The 19,234-nt window shown below is 57.8% G+C and overlaps 1 protein-coding gene across 2 annotated transcripts; it reads right to left on the bottom strand.

Moving 5' to 3' along the window:
• Positions 1–732: 732 nt before the first annotated feature.
• DMAC2 (distal membrane arm assembly component 2) lies at positions 733–18,654 on the bottom strand. 2 transcript variants are annotated; one of them, XM_074937506.1, is made up of 6 exons: positions 18,515–18,654; positions 11,675–11,856; positions 10,079–10,159; positions 9,788–9,927; positions 3,153–3,315; positions 733–1,360 (listed from the first exon to the last, which is right to left on the bottom strand). In XM_074937506.1, the coding sequence occupies exons 1-6, from the start codon at positions 18,641–18,643 to the stop codon at positions 1,162–1,164; spliced, it is 894 nt and encodes a 297-aa protein (XP_074793607.1). In that variant the 5' UTR covers positions 18,644–18,654; the 3' UTR covers positions 733–1,161. The 2 variants fall into 2 exon arrangements, with proteins under 2 accessions (XP_074793607.1, XP_074793608.1); XM_074937507.1 differs by lacking the exon at positions 18,515–18,654 and adding an exon at positions 16,477–16,548 and having other exon boundaries at positions 743–1,360.
• Positions 18,655–19,234: the final 580 nt, after the last annotated feature.

Consider the following 19,234-nt stretch of genomic DNA (forward strand, 5'->3'; position numbering starts at 1 on the left):
CCGCTGGGCAGCTGACACCCAAGACAAAAGCTAGCAGGGAAGGGAAGCTTCCCCGCAGCTAATGGCCTCCCTGAGAGGCAGAGTCACATGGCCAGATCATTCGTCACCCGCTGCAGCTGGCGTGCGGCCCGGCCACCTGGCAGGGGCAGGCGGGATGGCTTCTACCCAGGTGCCGTCCTGCCGGGGGCATGAAACGCCCATGCGACGGGCACCGGGGATCCGAGCTGGAGGGACACGGAGGGGAGGGGAGATCCTGTGTTGGACGTGCTTTGGAGCAAACACGGAGCTCTTCTTTGGGTCCCTTCCAGGGCGCCGGGAGGCTCCGAAGCGCGTCTCTCCCCCTGGCGGAAGTGGGTCCAATAAAAGCTCTGACCTGTCCCACATCCTGGGACCCCCCCGGCCACCGCAAGTCCCGCTGGTGGCAGAGCGGCTGGCCGGGAGGGAGCGTTGAGCCAGGCCTGTGGGTGGGAGAGGAGATGACGCGGGCGTGACCGGCTCTGACTAGGAATACTGAGGCGCGTCCAGCTCTCCGCCCTCCCACCTCGCCCGCAAACCGACCTGAAACGGGAGGGGGAAAGGGGGTTGTGGCGGCTGTCGCTTCTTCCCAGGATGAAGATGGCCTGAAAAGGGCGGGGTTGGGGACAGGGACTGTTTCTTTCCTGCCGTTTCCCGCCCAGTGCGGCGTCGGGAACATGCCGCACAGTTGTGCTCCAAGAACTTTCTCGGCCCAAAGTGAAAAAATCTTCCCTTCTCCCAGGTCCCTTTGAGCCGTTCCAGGCTCCCGGTTGGCCCCGGCGCCACCCAAACCAAACCAGCCCGCTGCGCTGGAAAGGCCCCTTGCCTCCCGGCCGCTTGCATCCCCGTCTCTTGGGAATCCCCAAGTTCTCCCTTCGCTCAGGCCTCTCCCGCAAACAAGGATGTGAGAGTGGCACAAGGAGAGGCCTTTAATGCTCACAGCACGGCTCAGCCCGTTGCGAGCCCCGTCCTCCGTGAGACCAAAGCCGGGGGGCACGGATCGCCCAGGATGGCCCAGGCACACCCGCAAAGGTACCGCGACGCTGGGGTCCTTCGCGGTCCGTGATCGGAGGGTGCTGAAGGGAGCGCGGCTTCCCGCCCTCTTCCATCAGTGTCAGGAAAAGCTGGGGGCAGAGCAGCCAGGTGTCAGGCAGGGATTTCACCAGCTCTCCTGGCTCCGCTGGGGACGCCGGGCTCCTCCCTTCCGTCCCCGCTCGTCTGGGCACCAGAATCCGGGGCCAGCCCCACCACCTCGCACTGCGGCAGCATCTCCTCCACCAGGATCCGGATCAGCCCCGGGGTGGGCACCGAGGGCAGGTGCGAGAGGTCAAGGCGTCGCAGGTGCCTGGGGAGGTGATGGGGAAAACGGATAACGAAACACAGAGCAATTAGCTGCCTTGTGGCTAGGGTAACGCTGCCACGGACTGACGGCCCCCAGACCACTGGAAAGTGACTCATCTAGAAAGGTTCCCCCCCGGGAGCTGGGACCAGAGGCAGATCCTTCTCCCACCCAGCCCCTGACGCCCCCTATCCCTTCAACAAGCCCCGCTGGCCCTCTTCCAACAGGCCCATAAACCCACGGCCTCCCCTCAAAGGACGCTCAGCACAATAGAAGAGAGTCCAGGGCTGGATTTTTAAAGTCTTTCGGCTCCTCACTCCCACTGGAAATGCAACGGGAATCTGCTCCCCTGGGAGACAGGCACCAGTGCACCTTTAAAAGCCTGGCCCTGGTCCTTTGGCCGCAGGGGAAGGAGCTGGGTCTAGTGGTTAGAGCAGGGAGAAATGTGGCCCGGACACTTGGGTTCTACTCCCAGGTAGCACAGACTCAAGCAACTTGCTACTCCCTGCCCGCTGGGGGGATGGGGAGACCGACGGGGGTTTGGAAAGTGCTTTGATCTCTTGGGGCGAAGGTCGGTGTCCGCAAAAGCACCGCTCCCAGCAGGAGAGGCGCTGTGGAAGTGAACCCAGTGCACAGGGCACCGGCACAGGGTGTCTTGGGTGGGCACCGGTACAATCTGCGGGGAGCCGGGGCACGCAGCATTTTCACACCCGTTAGGTGAAGACCGAGCAGGTTTCCCCGAGCCCCATTAACGCGGCCTGGCCCTCGCTGGAACGGCACCTCGCGTTAGCTCCCACATGGGCAGAACACACCGTTCTCCCCAGCCAGGGGCACCCGGGGAGCAGCCACCCACCTTTGCAGCACCCGCCCGAGAGGAGGCCCCTGCCGCCCTGCCAAGGGGGAAGGAAAGGACCTGCCCGCACCACGCCCTGCGGTGACTCATCCGCTCCAGCGGAGGCCGCGTCTCTCCCGCACGGGCCTGCGTGGCAGCGTTCCTGGCGACGCTCGCGGCCGAAAGCCGCCGGGGGGTTTTCCGGGAGTGCGACTCAGGGCGGATCCCCTGGCTGGCGCAGCAGCGCTGCCTGAGGGGTGGAGCAGGACGAACCCTCACGCTCCTGGGCTCCACCCGAGCACGCTCACTCGAGCGGCTCAAAGCCCTTTATGGGCGATTAGCCAGGCCACACAGCTGCCCACGGAGGCAGATGTTAACACGCCCTCACTCACAGAGGGAGAAACTGAGGCACAGAGCGATAGTGAAAGTGAGGGATAGCGCCCAGGAGTTCTGACTCTCCCCTGCTCTAACCATTAGACCTGGAGCCCAGAACAGAACAGAACCCAGGAGTCCTGGCTCCTCTAACCACTAGATCCTACTCCTTTTCTAGAGCTGAGGGAGACCCAGCCCCCCCCCCCCCCAACCACTAGGCTCCACTCCCTTTCCAGAGCTGGGGAGAGAACCCAGGAGTCCTGACTCCCAGCCACCCTACTCTCCCTCCCCGCGCTTTAATCACTAGGCCCCACTTCCCTTCCAAAGCTGGGGAGAGAACCCAGGTGTCCTGAGTCCCAGCCTGCTGCACTAATCGCTAGACCCCACTCCCCTCCTAGAGTTCAGAAAATAATCTAACCACTAGGCATCACTCTCCTTCAGGAGACGGAAATAGACCCCACCCGACTCCCAATTCCCTCTGCTCTAAACCCTAAACCTCCACTCCGTCCTAAAGCCAGCTTCCGAACCCAGGTGTCCCGATTCCCCACCTCGCGCTCTGACCACTGCGCCACGCTTCCCAGCGTTTCCACTCACTCGAGTTGGTGGAGGCAAGCCAGCCCCCGCTCTGTGACCTGGGGGCACCCAGCCAGCGAGAGCTCCTCCAGGCTGTCCTTGAAGACATGCAGCCGGCTTAGGGTCCAGTCGTCAACATGGGGGCAGCGGCTCAGGTCCAGGGACCTCAGCGCCGTCAGCTTCACTGCAGGTGCGGAAAGGGAAAGGAGGGTGGAGCTGTGGGCCCCAAACCTGGTGGCAGCCAGCCAGCCCTCCCCCCTCCGCTGGCCCCAATCTCGTTATCTGCCCAGAGGGAGAGCTTCCGAGGTGACCCCCTGGAACTTGAATTTTGCCTCCTCCCATAGGAGGTGGCACTTACCAAGCTACCTCTTGCCCGGCACCCATCTTCAGGAGGGTGCCAGGCTGTTTCCATACCCACATGACATCTCCGGCAACGGCAGGTGCTCAGCCCCTCTGGAAACCCGGCCCTTTTATGACAGGTTTCAGAGTAACAGCCGTGTTAGTCTGTATTCGCAAAAAGAAAAGGACGACTTGTGGCACCTTAGAGACTAACCAATTTATTTGAGCATGAGCTTTCGTGAGCTACAGCTCACTTCATCGGATGCATACTGTGGAAACTGCAGAAGACATTATATACACAGAGACCATGAAACAATACCTCCTCCCACCCCACTCTCCTGCTGGTAATAGCTTATCTAAAGTGATCATCAAGTTGGGCCATTTCCAGCACAAATCCAGGTTCTCTCACCCTCCGCCCCCACACACAAACTCACTCTCGTGCTGGCAATAGTTTGTGGGGGGGGGGGGTGAGAAAACCTGGATTTGTGCTGGAAATGGCCCACCTTGATTATCATACACATTGTGAAGAGAGTGGTCACTTTGGATGGGCTATTACCAGCAGGAGAGTGAGTCTGTGGGGGGGGGGGGGGGGCGGAGGGTGAGAAAACCTTGATTTGTGCTGGAAATGGCCCAACTTGATGATCACTTTAGATAAGCTATTACCAGCAGGAGAGTGGGGTGGGAGGAGGTATTGTTTCATGGTCTCTGTGTATATAATGTCTTCTGCAGTTTCCACAATATGCATCCGATGAAGTGAGCTGTAGCTCACGAAAGCTCATGCTCAAATAAATTGGTTAGTCTCTAAGGTGCCACAAGTCCTCCTTTTCTTTCGGCCCTTTTATCTGTCGCCTGAACGTGTGCTCAGGTGCCTAGCTGCAAATATCTCCTTCGGCCAGAGACGGGGCACTAGACAGGGAGGGCTCTGAGCTACTACAGGGAATTCTTCCCCAGGTGTCTGGCTGGTGGGTCTCACCCACATGCTCCAGGTCTAACTGATCACCAGATTTGGGGTCAGGAAGGAATCACCACCACCACCAGGTCGGCTCGGCAGAGACCCTGGCAGGTTTCCCTTCCTCAGCCAGAGATTACGGGTCTGTTGCAGGAGTGGGTGAAGGTCTGTGGCCTGCAATGTGCAGAAGGTTGGACTGGATGCTCCCTTCTGGCCTTGGTATCTATGCGCCTACTACGCGCCCAGGTGAAGAAACGCAAGCCAAGGGTGGCAGAGGAGGTGGGGAATCATAACTTGACGTGACACACGCGAGCAACACAGGCTCAAAGATCCGTCTGCCTGCTACTGGCAACCTGAAAAATAATCTCTGCCAGCTACAACGCGGCCAGAGATTCAACATCCACGAGGAGAGCCCCGACTCGTTCTCTCTCCTCCCCCAACTCCGGTCAGAGGCAGGGTCTCCTCAGCTGGCGGATGAAATACAAGCTCCAGGGCAATATATACCAAACCCTCGTTTTTAGGAGTGGCACAGAGAGGTGTGAGCCGGGGGACTGGGTTCTATCTAGCGTCGGAAGAACTCAGATTTGATCAGTACATGGCGGTGAACGCCGATTTCCAGCAATGGTGATCAACATGTAGAGCTAAGCTAAGTATGAAAAATGCTGCTCGAGCGTTTGACTTAAGGCTAATTACTTCGTCTGTTTTGACACCTGATGCTGCCAATTTGTGATTTCACGGTTATAAAGCTTTAACTTGAATCTCAGCATCTCCTGCCATTCAGTAACCATCGTCTGACCCCCACTTTGTCTGACCTCCCCAGAGTTTCCCACAACAGTGAATATTTACATCCATTTAAAAAATTAAAAATGCTTAAAAATAACGATCAACCTTCACCATCAAAATGACAAAATAAAACACAAGTTCCGCAGAGTCTAGTCACGTGAGACGCGTGGAACCGTGCAGCAACGGTGATGCAAAGACTATGAGACGAGCCAACGGCTGTAAGGACTGGCCTATTCCTGAGCTCAGCTGAGGGACGCTCAGAGACGGTGCCGGTGATGTACCTAGTTCCCCATCACCTGCCATCAGCACAAAGCGGGGTGAAACGCCGCCCCTCTGCACCATTCTGCTGTGACTACACATGGCGCGGGGCGACTGGGAATCAGGCCGGGTGGCCGCGTGCGAGAATGAGAAGCGAGCCAAGGGGTGGAGAAAATCCAACCCCAGAAAAGACCCAAACCTCCCGCAACCAGAGATCACCCAAACCTGGCTCTGATAATCAAAGACTCGCAGCCAGGTCAGGAACCAACCCCCAGAAATTAGGGGCTGCGTCGGCCTAAGGAGAAGGGGCAGCCTCCTCATCCTGCCTCCCCTTTGCCTAACGGCGGAGAAAACGAGGAAAATAACTGCAGACAAAGGGTCATGCTGCTCCCCGGGTCAAGCCTTGGCAAGTCACCGCAGGGCTGACTTCGGCCCAGCATACTGTGCTTTCCGTTACAAGGGGAACCAGCTCGTCTAACTCCAGACGGGGAAACAAAGAGCCACTGACCTTTACTCTACACAACAAACTGCTGGTTACCAGGCAGCTTAGCACCATTGCAACCAGGAGAGGTCCTAGTTATGGCCCGCGGCCATTCTGCCCTGCGTCCAGAACAGCCACTCGCCCTGCCCCCTGGATGCTTTTAACACCAAGTCTCCCGGCCAATGCTGGCCAAAATCACATTGGGTTTTGTCCCAGTACCGGGTGGGCAAGGGGGCAAACCTCTCAAAAAGAGGGCAGTCTGGCTTAATACCCGACATGCTGCCGGGAGCCCAGATCTGCGGCATGTTTTCCAGGTTTGCTGTGCTGTTTTTAGCCCCGCAGCGAGAGCCCGAGTCAGTCGGCCCAGGCTCTGAGATTCAGCACCATGGGTTCTCCTTTGCAGTGTGGACATACCCTGAGGGGCTCATGTAATCACAGGACTCCAGGCGCTGGGGCTTTAAGGACAACACCAAATCTGTCCAGACTCGCACTAAAATCCTGAGCTGGCAATGAGTCCTCAACAAGATCAGACCCAAAGTGACAGCTAAACACTGGACAACAGATCTCCGTGTAACCCGAGATCTGGTCTCAACAGATGGCAGCTGTGGGTCTTTGGACACATCTGATTATTTCAGACTGAGGCAGACATATGGATTAGGTTCATCAAATCATTGCCTGAGATAACAGCTGCTTCCGACTGCCAGGAAATGGACACACCATCCCTCCAGCCGTGCATTAGAAGCAGCCAGGATGGCATTACGAAGGATCTCACAGCAAGGTACACAACCCTCCAGCAGAGCCACCGGGAACGGCCCGTGAGGCCAAAGCACCTGCAATCTATACTAAAGCTAGCCCAAGCACGGGGCAACGGGCCACCCAGCCGCATGCCAAGGCTCCAGCCCTGCGTTTGGATCCACCAAGGCAGACGCTGGGACCAACGCGCACCCAGCCACGGGCTCAGGGCACCAGCAACTCACAGAAAAGACTGGTACGAGGCAAACACCAGGGGACCCAGATTATGAGACAAATGAGTCAGGACAGGGATTGCTGGCCCACAAAACGGGTCTTTGGGGAGCTATTACAATGAACAGCACACAAGCTGTAATATTGGATCATATTAAAGAAGTTCTGTATTAAAATCACAAATGAGTTTGATTCCCCATAGTTTAAATTCCAGGGTATTACTAATTAAGAGGTCTCTTGGTTTTTGGTACTGTTTCTCTCCCTCTAGGTGTGAAACTTGCAAGCTGCTAATCGCGTTAGCACATTCTAAGACAGAGTCTGTTCTCAAAGCAATTCACAGAGAGAGAGACTCAAAGCAATACTCTAACAACAGAAACAGCACCCAGAGACTCCCCGCCCTTCTGTTGTATTCATTTTGTTGTATTAACAATTGTGATTAAAATAGAGATAGAGGAAGTATGTGGATGGATGCTTGGTGTGGATAATAACAATGATCAGGGAGGTGCCAGCCTAAGAATCCAGTGTCCATCGGCTTAAGAAGGCGTCAAGTGGAAATAATCAGAGGACCCCCGGAGGGCAGACTGGAATCTACCCAACAGCCTCAAGAATGGGAGAACCAAAGAACAAGATAACATCTGGCAGCACAGAGCCGTCAGGAATGTGCTATCTGCTGATTGATTCAGCAACAGCATGATGAAGCAAAAAGAAAAGGAGGACTTGTGGCACCTTTATGCATCCGATGAAGTGAGCTGTAGCTCACGAAAGCTCATGCTCAAATAAACTGGTTAGTCTCTAAGTTGCCACAAGTCCTCCTTTTCTTTTTGTGAATACAGACTAACACGGCTGTTACTCTGAAACCTGTCAGCATGATGAAGCAATTCCCATAGACTGGCATAGGAAGAAATTCCTTTAAAAATGGACTCTAGAAAGTGAGAACTTTGGGGTCTGATTCTGCAAACCAACTTCCAGGAGCATCAGATGAGCATCTGACAAGGCCCTGCTCCCTCCTCATGTCCAGGCCACCTGGCCAGTGGCTTGGCATGAGCAACTCTAAGGCTGGTAACTATGATGACAACCTTGCAGAACCTGTGTGTGTGCGTGCGTGTGAATAAATATGAGATTGAATGGAATGTTATAGCTATAACTAACTGCTTACTATGATTCTTTCTGTATTCACAATAAATGTGGTATTTTGCCTTTTCCTCTTTAATAAGATCCTGCTGGTTTTTATTTTATTGGTATAACAGTAAGAGCAGGAGATTTCCAAGCCAGACGCAGCAGTGACCCCACAGAAATTAGAGACAAGAAAAGGGTTTTTCTCCCCATCTTTGCTCTCCAGGATTTTGGCCAGCGACTCCAGCAGGAAGGTCACAGCCACTTCCCGTGGGAGACGATTTCTCAGCCTAATAAACCCTCAGCAGGAGATTTTACCCAGATCCTCGGCCTCCACCTTCCTTGGCTTCATCTTGTCCATTAAGAACACGATCTCTCCATTGTGAGCCTGGAGAGGAGCCTGCTACATTACTGCCTCTGATGGGCTCCCTGCCAGGGCAGGATATCACATATTAAAAGGCACAGGAAGCAGGAAGGTAAAGGCCAAAGTGTATTTCAACAGCTCAAAAACTGCCATGCTGAAATGGATGAATAGATTGTACGAGAGTGTGTGATCAGCTGGTCTGACTGTGTGCCACAAGCCAGAGAATGGCAGAGCTGTTAGACAAACACACCCCCTTGATTTCACAATGACCAGGGCTAGAGAATCCACCCCCGCCCCCCTTGGGAAACTGCTTTAGTAAATTACCCTCCCTGTGAAAAATCCATCCCTGGCCTCTTCGCTGACCCCTCTCCCACCGATCCACCCTCCTTCCTGACTGGTGGGCACCAGAACTGGACGCCAGGTCCCAGCCGCGGTCGCGCCAGGGCCAGACACAGAGGGGAAATACCCTCTCTGCTCCGACGGGAGATTCCCCAGTTTATGCAGCCCAGGATTGCGTTAGCCCTTGTGGCCTCGGCGTCACGCTGGGCATCACGTCAGCAGATAAATAGATTGGTACATCCCCGAATCACCCAGCGTCAGCACGGCCCCCTGGGATTAGTTAGTATGAAACGGGCCTGTCTTGCTTTGTATTTGTACCATCACTTCCCTGACACACGGCAGCCGTCTGAGCAGCACTGTGTGTCCCTTACAGCACCAGCCGTAAAGACAAGAAGGGACAATCTCTGCCTCCACCTATCAATCCACGTCTCCTGAAGCACTCTACAAATTAGACCGTATGCTCTATGGGGCAGAGACCATCTTTGTATTTGTACAGCGCCTAGCACCATGGGGCCCTGGGCCACGGTGGGGGTGCCCAGGCACTACTGTCAAATTAATAATGATAGCGCCCTGGGTTTCTCATAGGAGAAATGCATTGCCACTGCTGTTACAGTAAATGTCTTATCTTTTCTCAAATGTACTAATCTAGTTCTTCCAATGATATCCTGCAGCAGTGAGTTCCACAGGTTAACTGTATGTGGGCCTGAGAAGCGTTCACTCCTTGGAGGACTCCTGGGGACGTTCAAGAGCTCAGGGATGAGGGAAATCAGCAAAACTTATCACCCCTAGCTTCATCCTTCCATCTCAAAGCTCTTTACAGAGGAGGTTGGGATCACGATTCCCATTTTACAGATGGGGAAATGGAGGCACAGAGGTGGGGCCTGCACAGCAGCAGAGCTGGGAACTCTCCTGAGTCCCAGTCCGGGGCTCTATCCACTAGGCCGCACTGCCTCCTCCATAAGAAAAGCCACTCATGAGCCCAAGTGTTTCTGTGCTTCATAGTGCCCCCAGCTGCGCCAAAGGTCCTGCAGACAAACGTCCTCCGTGGAAATCCATCCATTTCTCACCTAGGTTATCCAGCCCATTGTAGTTCAACACGGAGCCAGAGAGGTCGATGGCCACCACAGGCACGTCTCGGAGCTGTAGGAAATCGGAGCTGTACTTCCCTCGCCGGTCCGCACAGAACCAGGTCTCCTGGCCTTGAAACCTGGAAGGAGAAACGCCAGCGTTAGGAGAACTGAGCCGGGGGTGAGTCAGGGCGAGGCACCACGGAGACCCCACACTGGGAACTGGGACGTTGCCGAGGGGATTCCCCGGCCAGACCCACGTCCCCAGGGCTTGGCCAAGAGCGTCAATACCTCACTCTTCCCCTGTTGGACAGGACAAAGTAGGCTGCCGCGACATTGTCTCCGTAGATCTCCTTGGTGTAACCATAGTACCTGGCAAAAGGAGGGGGGAGGGGGAAGGATCACAACATTTTTCAACACGAAAACGGTGCATGTCAAGGACTATTAATTATTATTATTTAACCTTGGACCTAGAGCAGGCCCCTGGTGTGCTCGGAGCTGTACACACGCAGACCCTGCTCCAAAGAGGTTACGATCTACTAGAAATTTTGCCCAGAAATATACACCCGGAGCCTCTTTGTTTCCATCCGTGCGGGGCTAGAGCGTGTAAATTGGATAAGAGGAGCATGGACACTTTTTTTGCTCTGTTTTTGTGCAGCGCCTGGCACAGTGGGGCCCTGATCCACGACTGGGCTCCCAGTGTTACCGTAACAACAAACAATACGGTTTGGACTCAAATAACCATCCTGAAATTAAAAACCACTGGAGAACAAAGTCCCAACACCCAGGGCAGCTTCTCTCCCGCACACTATGCCAGGACCAGAGCAACCCTGAGACTTAATGACTCTCGTGAGCCGCTAGGAACCGGACGGAGACCCAGAAAACCCCCTGACCACGCCATCAGCTGGTAACAGCTTCTAGTCCTTGGGTGCAGGCGAAGCCAGATTTTAAAGGCTCTGCAGCTCAGATGCAAGTCCCCTGCATCATGGGTCTTGAACCCGGGCCCACAAGGTTCACAGAAGCAGCCACACTCCAACCCTCCCCCTGCCTGGCGTCCCGACCCAGCTCAGCGCCTGGCGCCTGACTTGTAGTTCCCGACCTCCAGTTTGTCTCCTGCCTCTGACCCTGGTTCCTGACTCGTGACTGCAGATGCTGGCTCCGACTACTAGGTCTGACTGCCCACAACCCGGTCGTGACAGCTGCGCCTTTGAGTTTGGAGCTCTCCTGAGGAGAAGTGCCACAGAAGGGCTAAGTGCTCTTCTTTACAGTAGAGCCGGGCAGGAACGGTTTTCAGGTCCAGTGAGAAGTTCAAGATCTGGAAAAATTTTCTCATACAGAATCGCAACAAAAGGGCAAAATCGCCAGTACTTTTGTGAGCAGACAAACGGAACAGGAAAATGCACTTTGACTCGGTGGAAACGTTCTCTTACTTCGGAGACATTTGCTTCAATTTTGACCCTTTTAACTTTTCTTTTAGTAGCAATTAAGTTACATTTCTAGACCAAAAAGTTGCTTACAAAAGAAAAAAATGAAACTTGCCATTTCAAAAGGGTTTTCCAGCATTTTTGTCTTGCTGGGAAATTCATCAAAACCGACCCTTTCCTATAAACAGCTTCGGTTTTGAAAAATCAGCATTTTTCACCCCCCAAAAAATTTAAAAATTCCCGCCTAGCTCCGCTTTAGATTTCCCACGAGCGGTTGGTTGTGCAGGTCTCCCTGCAGGTACCCGGCAGTTCCGTAACCATCACATTTACAGTCATCAGCTGCTCAGAAGGGGAAGTGTCAGAGGTTTCTCTTTTCCAGGAAGTCAAATTCCAGCAATCCCTCTCCAGCCCCCCCGCCCCCCCTTCTCAGCTGGGGAACACCGGAGACGCGGGCTGTACGTACGCGTTCTTCCTTCGCAGGTTTCTGTAGCGAAGCTTCACGCTCCAGCCGACGAGGTATTCGATGTCATAGAACCGGTTACAGAGGTACTGAAGGATGCCACCCTTTAGAGGGTCTGGGCAGGTGGCACTGCTGTACGGACGACGGGCGCACAGCAGGCGGGGGAAAGCCCTGCACTGCTGGAGCTGCAAGACACACGGTTAATCATGTGAACTCCCAGAGAGTCAATCATATTTCTAAGGCCAGGGGGTTGGGGGCTGTCAATGCAAACACCATAAGACAAAGAGAACCCTCTGCTAATGGAAGCAACCCAATTCCTCCCCAACCCCCGCCTCCGAGAGGGCTCTGCTGGTTAGAGGTTAAATGTAGCCTCTCTGCTCCCAAGGGGTCAGAGCCTCACGCGCGCTGACAGGTGGAGGAGGCCACACAGGAGCCTCTCCCCGGGTGATTTCGCTCTAGCCACACAAGAGACGCCGTCTGCTGGCTACATCCTGTATGATCGATCGCACCGCACTGGCAGGACACTGGATTTCACACCTCGGATAGCTGCTCACAGTATCACACCGGCAGAAACAGCTGGATTCCCCAGGCCAGGGGAGCCGCTTTATACCTGCTTCTCATTTACAATGCTTTTTACCTGGGGAGTGGGAGCCAGGACTCCTGGGTTCTAGCCCCAGCTCTGGGAGAGGAGTGTGTCTAGCGGTTAGAGCCAGGGGGACTAGGATTGAGGACTCCTGGGTTTCTTTCCCAGTTCTCCCACTTTGCCCTCTCTGTGCCTCAGTTTCCCTTGTGTATAAAGAGGATAATCATGAGTCTGGGGGTCAAGAAAGCTCAGTCCTATCCCCAGGCGGATTGCCAACTGCTGCCAAATCTGGAGCAAATCCCTTCCCCAGGCTGTGTCTACAAGGAGACTTATCCACCTCACAGCTTCACTCATTAGCTGCAGAACCAGAAGCTACATTTACAGGTTTTCTTAAGCTGGAAGCATCTGTCTACAGGAGAGAAGCAATTACAGCAGTGCTAGCTACAGCAAAAGCACCTTAAACTCTCCCGCTGGAGATGCTTCGGACGGCCACAGATCTGAGCAGCTGGCCTGAGTTGAGGAAGCAAGTGACCACAAAGAGATCTTTGTTCCAGCCCTTGCCGAGAAACACCTAACCACACCCCAGCAAAGCGACTCTCCTGTGCTGGAACCACAAATGGAAGGTCTCATGGGGTTGGTTTTGCAACGTGATTAGCAAGGAGGGGAAAAAAGGAAAGCCAAGAGCTTAAATACACCCAGGCAGCTGGGAAATTGGGTCTGATGGGCGGGGTGACCATATTTCCCTGTGCTGAACATGGGACACCTGGTAAAATCACTCGTATTCAAACGAGGTCAATGGCAATCAGAGCTACGCAGGACAAACGTTCAAACTAACACCAAGTCGACTGAACCCCTGTTAAAAAGAAATACTGCGTAGCTGGAGTCTTTACTTACCTTAAGGCTTTAGGGTTCACATGGGGAGGGGTGTCACACACACATCACCTGGCCCCTGTCTTTGCAGAACCCATCTCTTCTCCCCCTCCCCCCACTGGAAGCAGCTTGTCCCTTCCTGCCCGCAATGTCAGAAAGGCAGCTAACACCTCCAGACTATTGCTGGCCACTGACATAACCCAGCCACCTCCTGTCCCCTGGCTACAGCGTGGGCAGGAAGGGGTTAAGCCCTAAGGCTGCATTGTGCACCTGGGGCCAGGGAACCTGACTGCAGGGGGGCCAGAGAGGTGGCTCAGCAGGGGAGGGTGCCGAGGGAACAGAGCAGCCCCGTGCTCCCTGGGACAGGGCCCACAGTAGGAGGAGGCGGGTGAAGAAGGGGCTAAGCCCCTGCCTTGGGAGCCTGCACAGGGGGGGCATGAACAGGCTGGAAATCGCTTCCCCCCTCCAACTCCAGAGCTCAGCTGAGAGGCGGGGAGGCTTCCCTGTGCCAGCGCTGTGCAGGGCTCTGGCACATGCCGGGCTTGGCTCCTCCTGGCCAGCGCCCCAGGCCGGAGGGTCTTGGCTTTCCCGGGGCACCGGCCCAGCCAGAGGCAGTGGGGGAAGGAAGGAGCCTGACAGCCAGGCTGCTGGTGAGCTGAGCGCTCGGACCAGGGGCTGGTTCTCCCCACAGCGCTGGGAGCGGGATGCGCCTGCTGGGTGAGGGAGATGGACGAGCAGCGGGGCTGGGGGGGGGGGGGGCGCGAAGGAGGGAGAGGACAGCAAGAGGGGGAGCACGTAAAGGGTCGATGGGTGGGCAGCAGAGACGACACACCAGCCACTGCAGTTCATAGCGCGTAGCGTGCCGGCCGGAAACGGGCCGGGGGGCCCTGCAGGCCGAGAGCCAGCACGCAGCGGGGGCGGCTGGCCCCACGCGCTCCATCTTTGCCCCGCCACTAGCCTTGCACACCCACCCCCCCACTCACCAGTGTGGCCAACTCTCATGGTTTTATCACGATTCGCGATATGTGCTGTTTGTCTGAATGTCCCAACTCCTGAAGTCATGAAAATCTCGGCTTTCATTTTCAGAAGAAACCCCTCTGGCCTGAGCATACCCTAGAGACTCAAAAAAACCCAGCAGGCTAATCAGAGGAACTCCAAACTCATGATTTGAAATGCCATGTTTCTTAAGTCAATCTCCCAATCTTTGGGGGGCTTGATTGTGATTTTTTTTAAATGCTTGAGGTTAGCACTGCTGAGAATCCCACGTGGTTCTCAAATACAGAACTCCTTTCCTTTATTCTTTGCCTTTTTCACCTGGCGGGTTAAGGTTTTATAAGTAACTGCAAAAATTAACCAGGCTGCAAAGACTTTGGCCAAGAATCCACTTCTTCACCTGAGGAAGTTAACGTCACAAGAACAGGGGCTTGGTCCTGAAGTCATGGGGAGGTTTGTCAAGGCTGACGCGTCCTTCACAGCACAATCAAGGCTTGTTTGCTATCATCAGTGCAAGGAGACACAGCTCACCCATGCATTAAGTCTTCACACACAACTAATTTAACACCGAGACCATCAAATCAGTGCTTTAGGTCACTACCGACCAGGGCTGAATTCAACTCTTTGACCCAGCGATGAAAAGCACCAGGTCCCGATCTGGGACGCTCCTGAGCTTGTCCCAAAGAGATCTAGTGACATCTACTGGCCGGCGCTCTCAGCTCCCTCTTCCCCCGGAGGAATTTCACATTTCAAATCCAATTCGTTAAAACCCTTCTCCCTGAGCCTACCCTTCCTAGCAAAGGACGCCAGAACGTTTCTCAGCCTCCGTGGACGCACGTCACTCACCAACGAAATGCAGCCCCCTCTGGACTGGAAAACAGCCGCTGTTTCAAAGGGAAACTGTCATGGTGATATTTGGTCCCAAAAATATTGAGGGGGGGGGGGGGGAAGAGCTCCTGAAAAGCCATTTTTATAAGCGATTCCAAAGGAGGCAATTTTAAACAAAGGGTGGGTTTGCCGGGGGCCCTCCAGGTACAGTCCACACAACAGGGCAACATGACCAGCCAACAACAATGGCTCTTGCAGGGACACGGACTAGAAACCGACATGACACTGACGCCAGGCAGGCGTGGAGAAGGTCGCTGGCTGCCAACGCGGGGATCTGCTTCCCGAGGCCCGGCTCCGACAGTGAGGCCTGTGGACCCGAAAGCTGCCGCACGGCACCGGCGAAACCTGGACATGGGGTCTGGTATTTGAGGTCGCAGGGACCACGGGCCCGTCCCAGATCCAGCATCTGGGGCCTTCTCTACGCTATGCTACCATGGGTCCTTTTCACAACCTCGTGCTGCTCACCGGACCCCAACGCTGGGGTCACCCTCTGGCTCTGGGGATGGTTTTGAGCAGCCTCGCGCCCGAGCGGCCCCCTCCCGCAGCCAGTCGCCCACCGACGAGCGAGGCAGGGTCGGGCCCCCTGCCACACGCGCCCCCGGGCAACGCGGAAACAGCCCCAGGACGTTTCCAGGGCCCAGCAGAGCCAGAGGGTCCCGGACGACGAGCCGGCCCGGCTGGCACAGGGTTTGCGGCGCGCTCGGACCGGGGACTCGCTCAGACAAAGCGGTTCGCTCCGAGGAGCCAGCCCAGGGGCTGGGGACCCTGGGGGGGGGCTGCCATGGGGGGGAGCAGGACCCAGGCGCTGGGGACCCCCGGGGGGATATGGGGGTGGCGGGGGGAGCAGGACCCGGGTGCTGGGGACCCTGGGGGGGGGCTGCCATGGGGGGGAGCAGGACCCAGGCGCTGGGGACCCCCGGGGGGATATGGGGGTGGCGGGGGGAGCAGGACCCGGGCGCTGGGGACCCTAGCCGGGGGGGGGAGTTATGGGACCAGGGGGGCCGGGACCAGGGGATCCCTGGGGGGGGGTTATGGGGGCGGGGGGGCCAGGACCTGGGCGCTGGGGGGGGGTTATGGGGGCGGAGGGGGTCGGGACCTGGGCGCTGGGGACCCCCGGGGGGGGGCCGGGACCCGGGCGCTGGGGACCCTAGCCGGGGGGGGGGTTATGGGACCAGGGGGGCCGGGACCAGGGGATCCCTGGGGGGGGTTATGGGGGCGGGGGGGCCGGGACCTGGGCGCTGGGGGGGGTTATGGGGGCGGGGGGGCCGGGACCTGGGCGCTGGGGACTCCCGGGGGGGTTATGGGGGCGGGGGGGCCGGGACCCGGGCGCTGGGGGGGGCGTTACAGGGGCCCCAGGGGGGCAGAGGACCGGGGGGGGCGTTAGGGGAGCGGGCGGGAACCTGCCCCCCCCGGGGACGCTCTGGCGCGGGCGGGGCCGGGGCGCGCGGACATTTCCCCCCCCGCCACCTACCGCCCCGGGCGCCGCCATCTTGGATCGGCCACGTGACTCCAGGCCCCGCCCACGGAGCGCCCGGACCCTTCCCGCTCCGCCCCGCCCCTCAGGAACAGCCCCGCCCTCCCCTTTAGCCCCGCCCCCTCAGGGGTCTGGGGGTCCGGGGGCCAGGACTCCTGGGTTCCAGCCCTGGCCGGGGGGAGGGGGGGATCCTGAGCGCTATTTGCAGCGCTTACTCCTTGTGCGCCCCTGAGCCCCTCGCTTCCCCACTCTGTGCCTCAGTTTCCCCCCACCCCTGCCTGGCGGACGCGCTCCGGGCTCTTGCCCCGCAGCCCAGCGGCACCCAGCCGAGTCACGGGCCGGCCAGTGGGGAACGGACCCGCTGCCCCGCTCTCAAACAGGGAGAGCCCCCCGGGGCCGACCCGCAGCTGAGCCCTCCCCCGCACGGGGGGGAGGGTGTCTAGGGCGCCGTGGGCGACACTCAGCACCGCGCCGGGCAACCCCGCCTCTGTTTCCCCTCCGGGGCCCAGCATGGGCCCCCGCGGCCGGACTCCAGCTCCCCAGCCGGTGCCGTGGCAGGGCGTGCGGCCTTTCCCCTGGGAATTTCCGCTCGGGTGACGGAGGGAGTCGCTGGAAGGGGCAAGCCGGGCGGCCGCGTGCCAAAGGGCGTGGGGACGGGCTGCTTCGGCTGCGAACTTTGAGCCCCCAGCTCCGCTGGCTGCTTGGGAGCCTGGCGCGTTTATGACCTGTTGCCAGCCAGCGCCCAGAGCCGCTCCCTGCACTGCAGGCCCAGCAGCTCCGTGGGACAGGAGGGGAAGGGAATCGGCACTTCAGCTTTCCCGCTGGCTCGGGGGAGCGGGAGCACCGCTCGGTAGCGCCCTCCCGCTCGCTCGGTAAGGGGGGTCCCTTCACCTGCCCCCTCGGTGCTGGGGAACGGTGCTCGATCGCCGGCTTGTCCTTCTGTCCCCTCCTCCCTCTCCCGGGGGGACTCCTCCGGCCCTTCCCACCATCGGTGGCGCAAGAGCCTTCTCCTTTGCAATCCCCTACCAAACGCAACAGACGCCTGGTTTCTCCCTCTCGCCCTGGCCACGCTCTCCCCGTTCTCAGGATCTCCCTCCCTGTCTCCTCTCCCGCTCCCGGCAGCATCCCCAGGGCTCATGTGAGAGACATGCTGCGAGGAAAGACGTGTGTCCACCAACCTCAATTCTCCTCGGCCAGAAGGAGGGAGTGGTCAGGCAGGATTAAAGGAGAAAAACTGGGGGGGGGCATCTGGGAGGGGGGAGCAACCCCCTGCGCAAAAGGCCAGGGGTGCCAGCCATAGTCCACATCTGCAATAGGACCCTTTGGCGCATGACCCTGTTTCCCGGACACCCCAGGCCAGCCCCGGGCATCCCGATGGCCGAATGCCACTGGATGGAGGAAGAGGGGTCCCTTTTCAAGGGGCTGCCCCAGCTGCCCAAAGTGCTCCGCGCCCCCCCCACGCATGGCCCTCCGGCGGCAGGGGAGCGCCAGGAGGCCCTAGGAGTGCGGGGGACAAGCAGCCAAAGGGACAGCGCTCCGGGCTCCAGCCTCCAGGCCAGGATCTCTTGGGTGCGGAAGGAGCTGGTGAGTTCGGCCTGGTTTTTCAGAGGGGGTTCGGTGCTGGCGGGCGGGCCCTGGCGTCGGGACTCCTCAGGGGTAACTGGCTGCAGTAGAAGGCCGTTATCTTCTCTGCGGGCCTGCCACCAGAGGGGGATGGAGACACCTGCTTTGCCGGCAGGTGTCACTGCTCGCGACTGGCTCGACAGGAGCGGCCGTGATTCCTGGTCGCGGAGGGGAGCAACCTCTCCTGGTTACAGACCCTTCCTTTCCCTTCAACGCCAGCAGCCCGTTTAGGACAGGAAGTGACGGAGAGTCCCGTCGCCAACGGCTAAGGACGAGCAGCGGAGAGCGGCCAGTTCCAGGCTGGCCTGGGCCAGGGTTCATGGGTAACTCTCACCGCCCCTTGAAAGCCACCAGTCGTAACTCACTCCCTCTCCTCCCATCCCTGTCCCAGCTCAGCCTGCAGCTGACCGACCTGGCGCTTCTCCGGCAACTGGACCCCATCGCCCAGGAGATCCAGGACCTGCGGGAGCTGCAGCTGGAGCTGGAAGAGCTCTTTGCCGAAGGGGAGCTGCTGGGACCAGCCCCCTCCTCCCACTAGCATCTCTGCCCCTTGACACTGAGCGGTGGGGTGGAGGGGAAGGCCTTATAAACCATGCAGGTGAAAGAGCTGATTGGCTAGATGAACCATCGATCGCCTAGACGCAGGGGAGGGACTTCCCTTCTCCGCAAAGGTTTCTGGGTAGGGAAGCCCTTTATATAACCCCGGCTGGGCCTGCTGAGGGAGTAGGCATTGCTGGGATGGAGAGGACCTGTAGGGTGGAAGATCCTGGGCCTGTTATGAGCTATCCGGGCCCCTTTGGATGGGGAAATGGACGGCTGTGAGGAGACGGCAAAGGAGCCTGTCGTGTTCTCTGGCTGGGGGTTTTGTTCCCTCCCTGCCACGTTAAAATAAAAGGAGTTGGTCCTTTGCTTTTCTTCTTGCCCCAGCTTCTCTGAACTGGGCCCCGCCGATCTGTTCAGAGAGTCTGGCGCCCGCGTTCTGCCCCACGGCAACTGAGAGGACGAGAGAGAATCGCAGGGCGTTTCTGCCGTCGTCTTCCTCACGAGTCAGGCGCAGCGAAGAGAAATCAGTGTGGGTCACGGGGCGTTGTCCTGCCATGTAAAGGGGGCAGAGGAGAGAGATATTTTTTTC

The sequence above is a fragment of the Natator depressus genome, chromosome 23 (assembly GCF_965152275.1).
Source record: "Natator depressus isolate rNatDep1 chromosome 23, rNatDep2.hap1, whole genome shotgun sequence".
NCBI classification, from domain to species: domain Eukaryota; kingdom Metazoa; phylum Chordata; order Testudines; family Cheloniidae; genus Natator; species Natator depressus.

What these genes read in the sequence shown, in the direction of transcription:
- DMAC2 (XM_074937506.1), bottom strand. Translation starts at nt 18,643, where the DNA reads ATGCTAGTGGGAGGAGGGGGCTGGTCCCAGCAGCTCCCCTTCGGCAAA. An exon ending in AACCTGCGAAGGAAGAACGC is followed by an intron (nt 10,160 to 11,674) that starts GTACGTACAGCC and finishes TCCTTTTGCCAG; the next exon opens with GTACTATGGTTACACCAAGG. An exon ending in CAATGGGCTGGATAACCTAG is followed by an intron (nt 3,316 to 9,787) that starts GTGAGAAATGGA and finishes CCGCACCTGCAG; the next exon opens with TGAAGCTGACGGCGCTGAGG.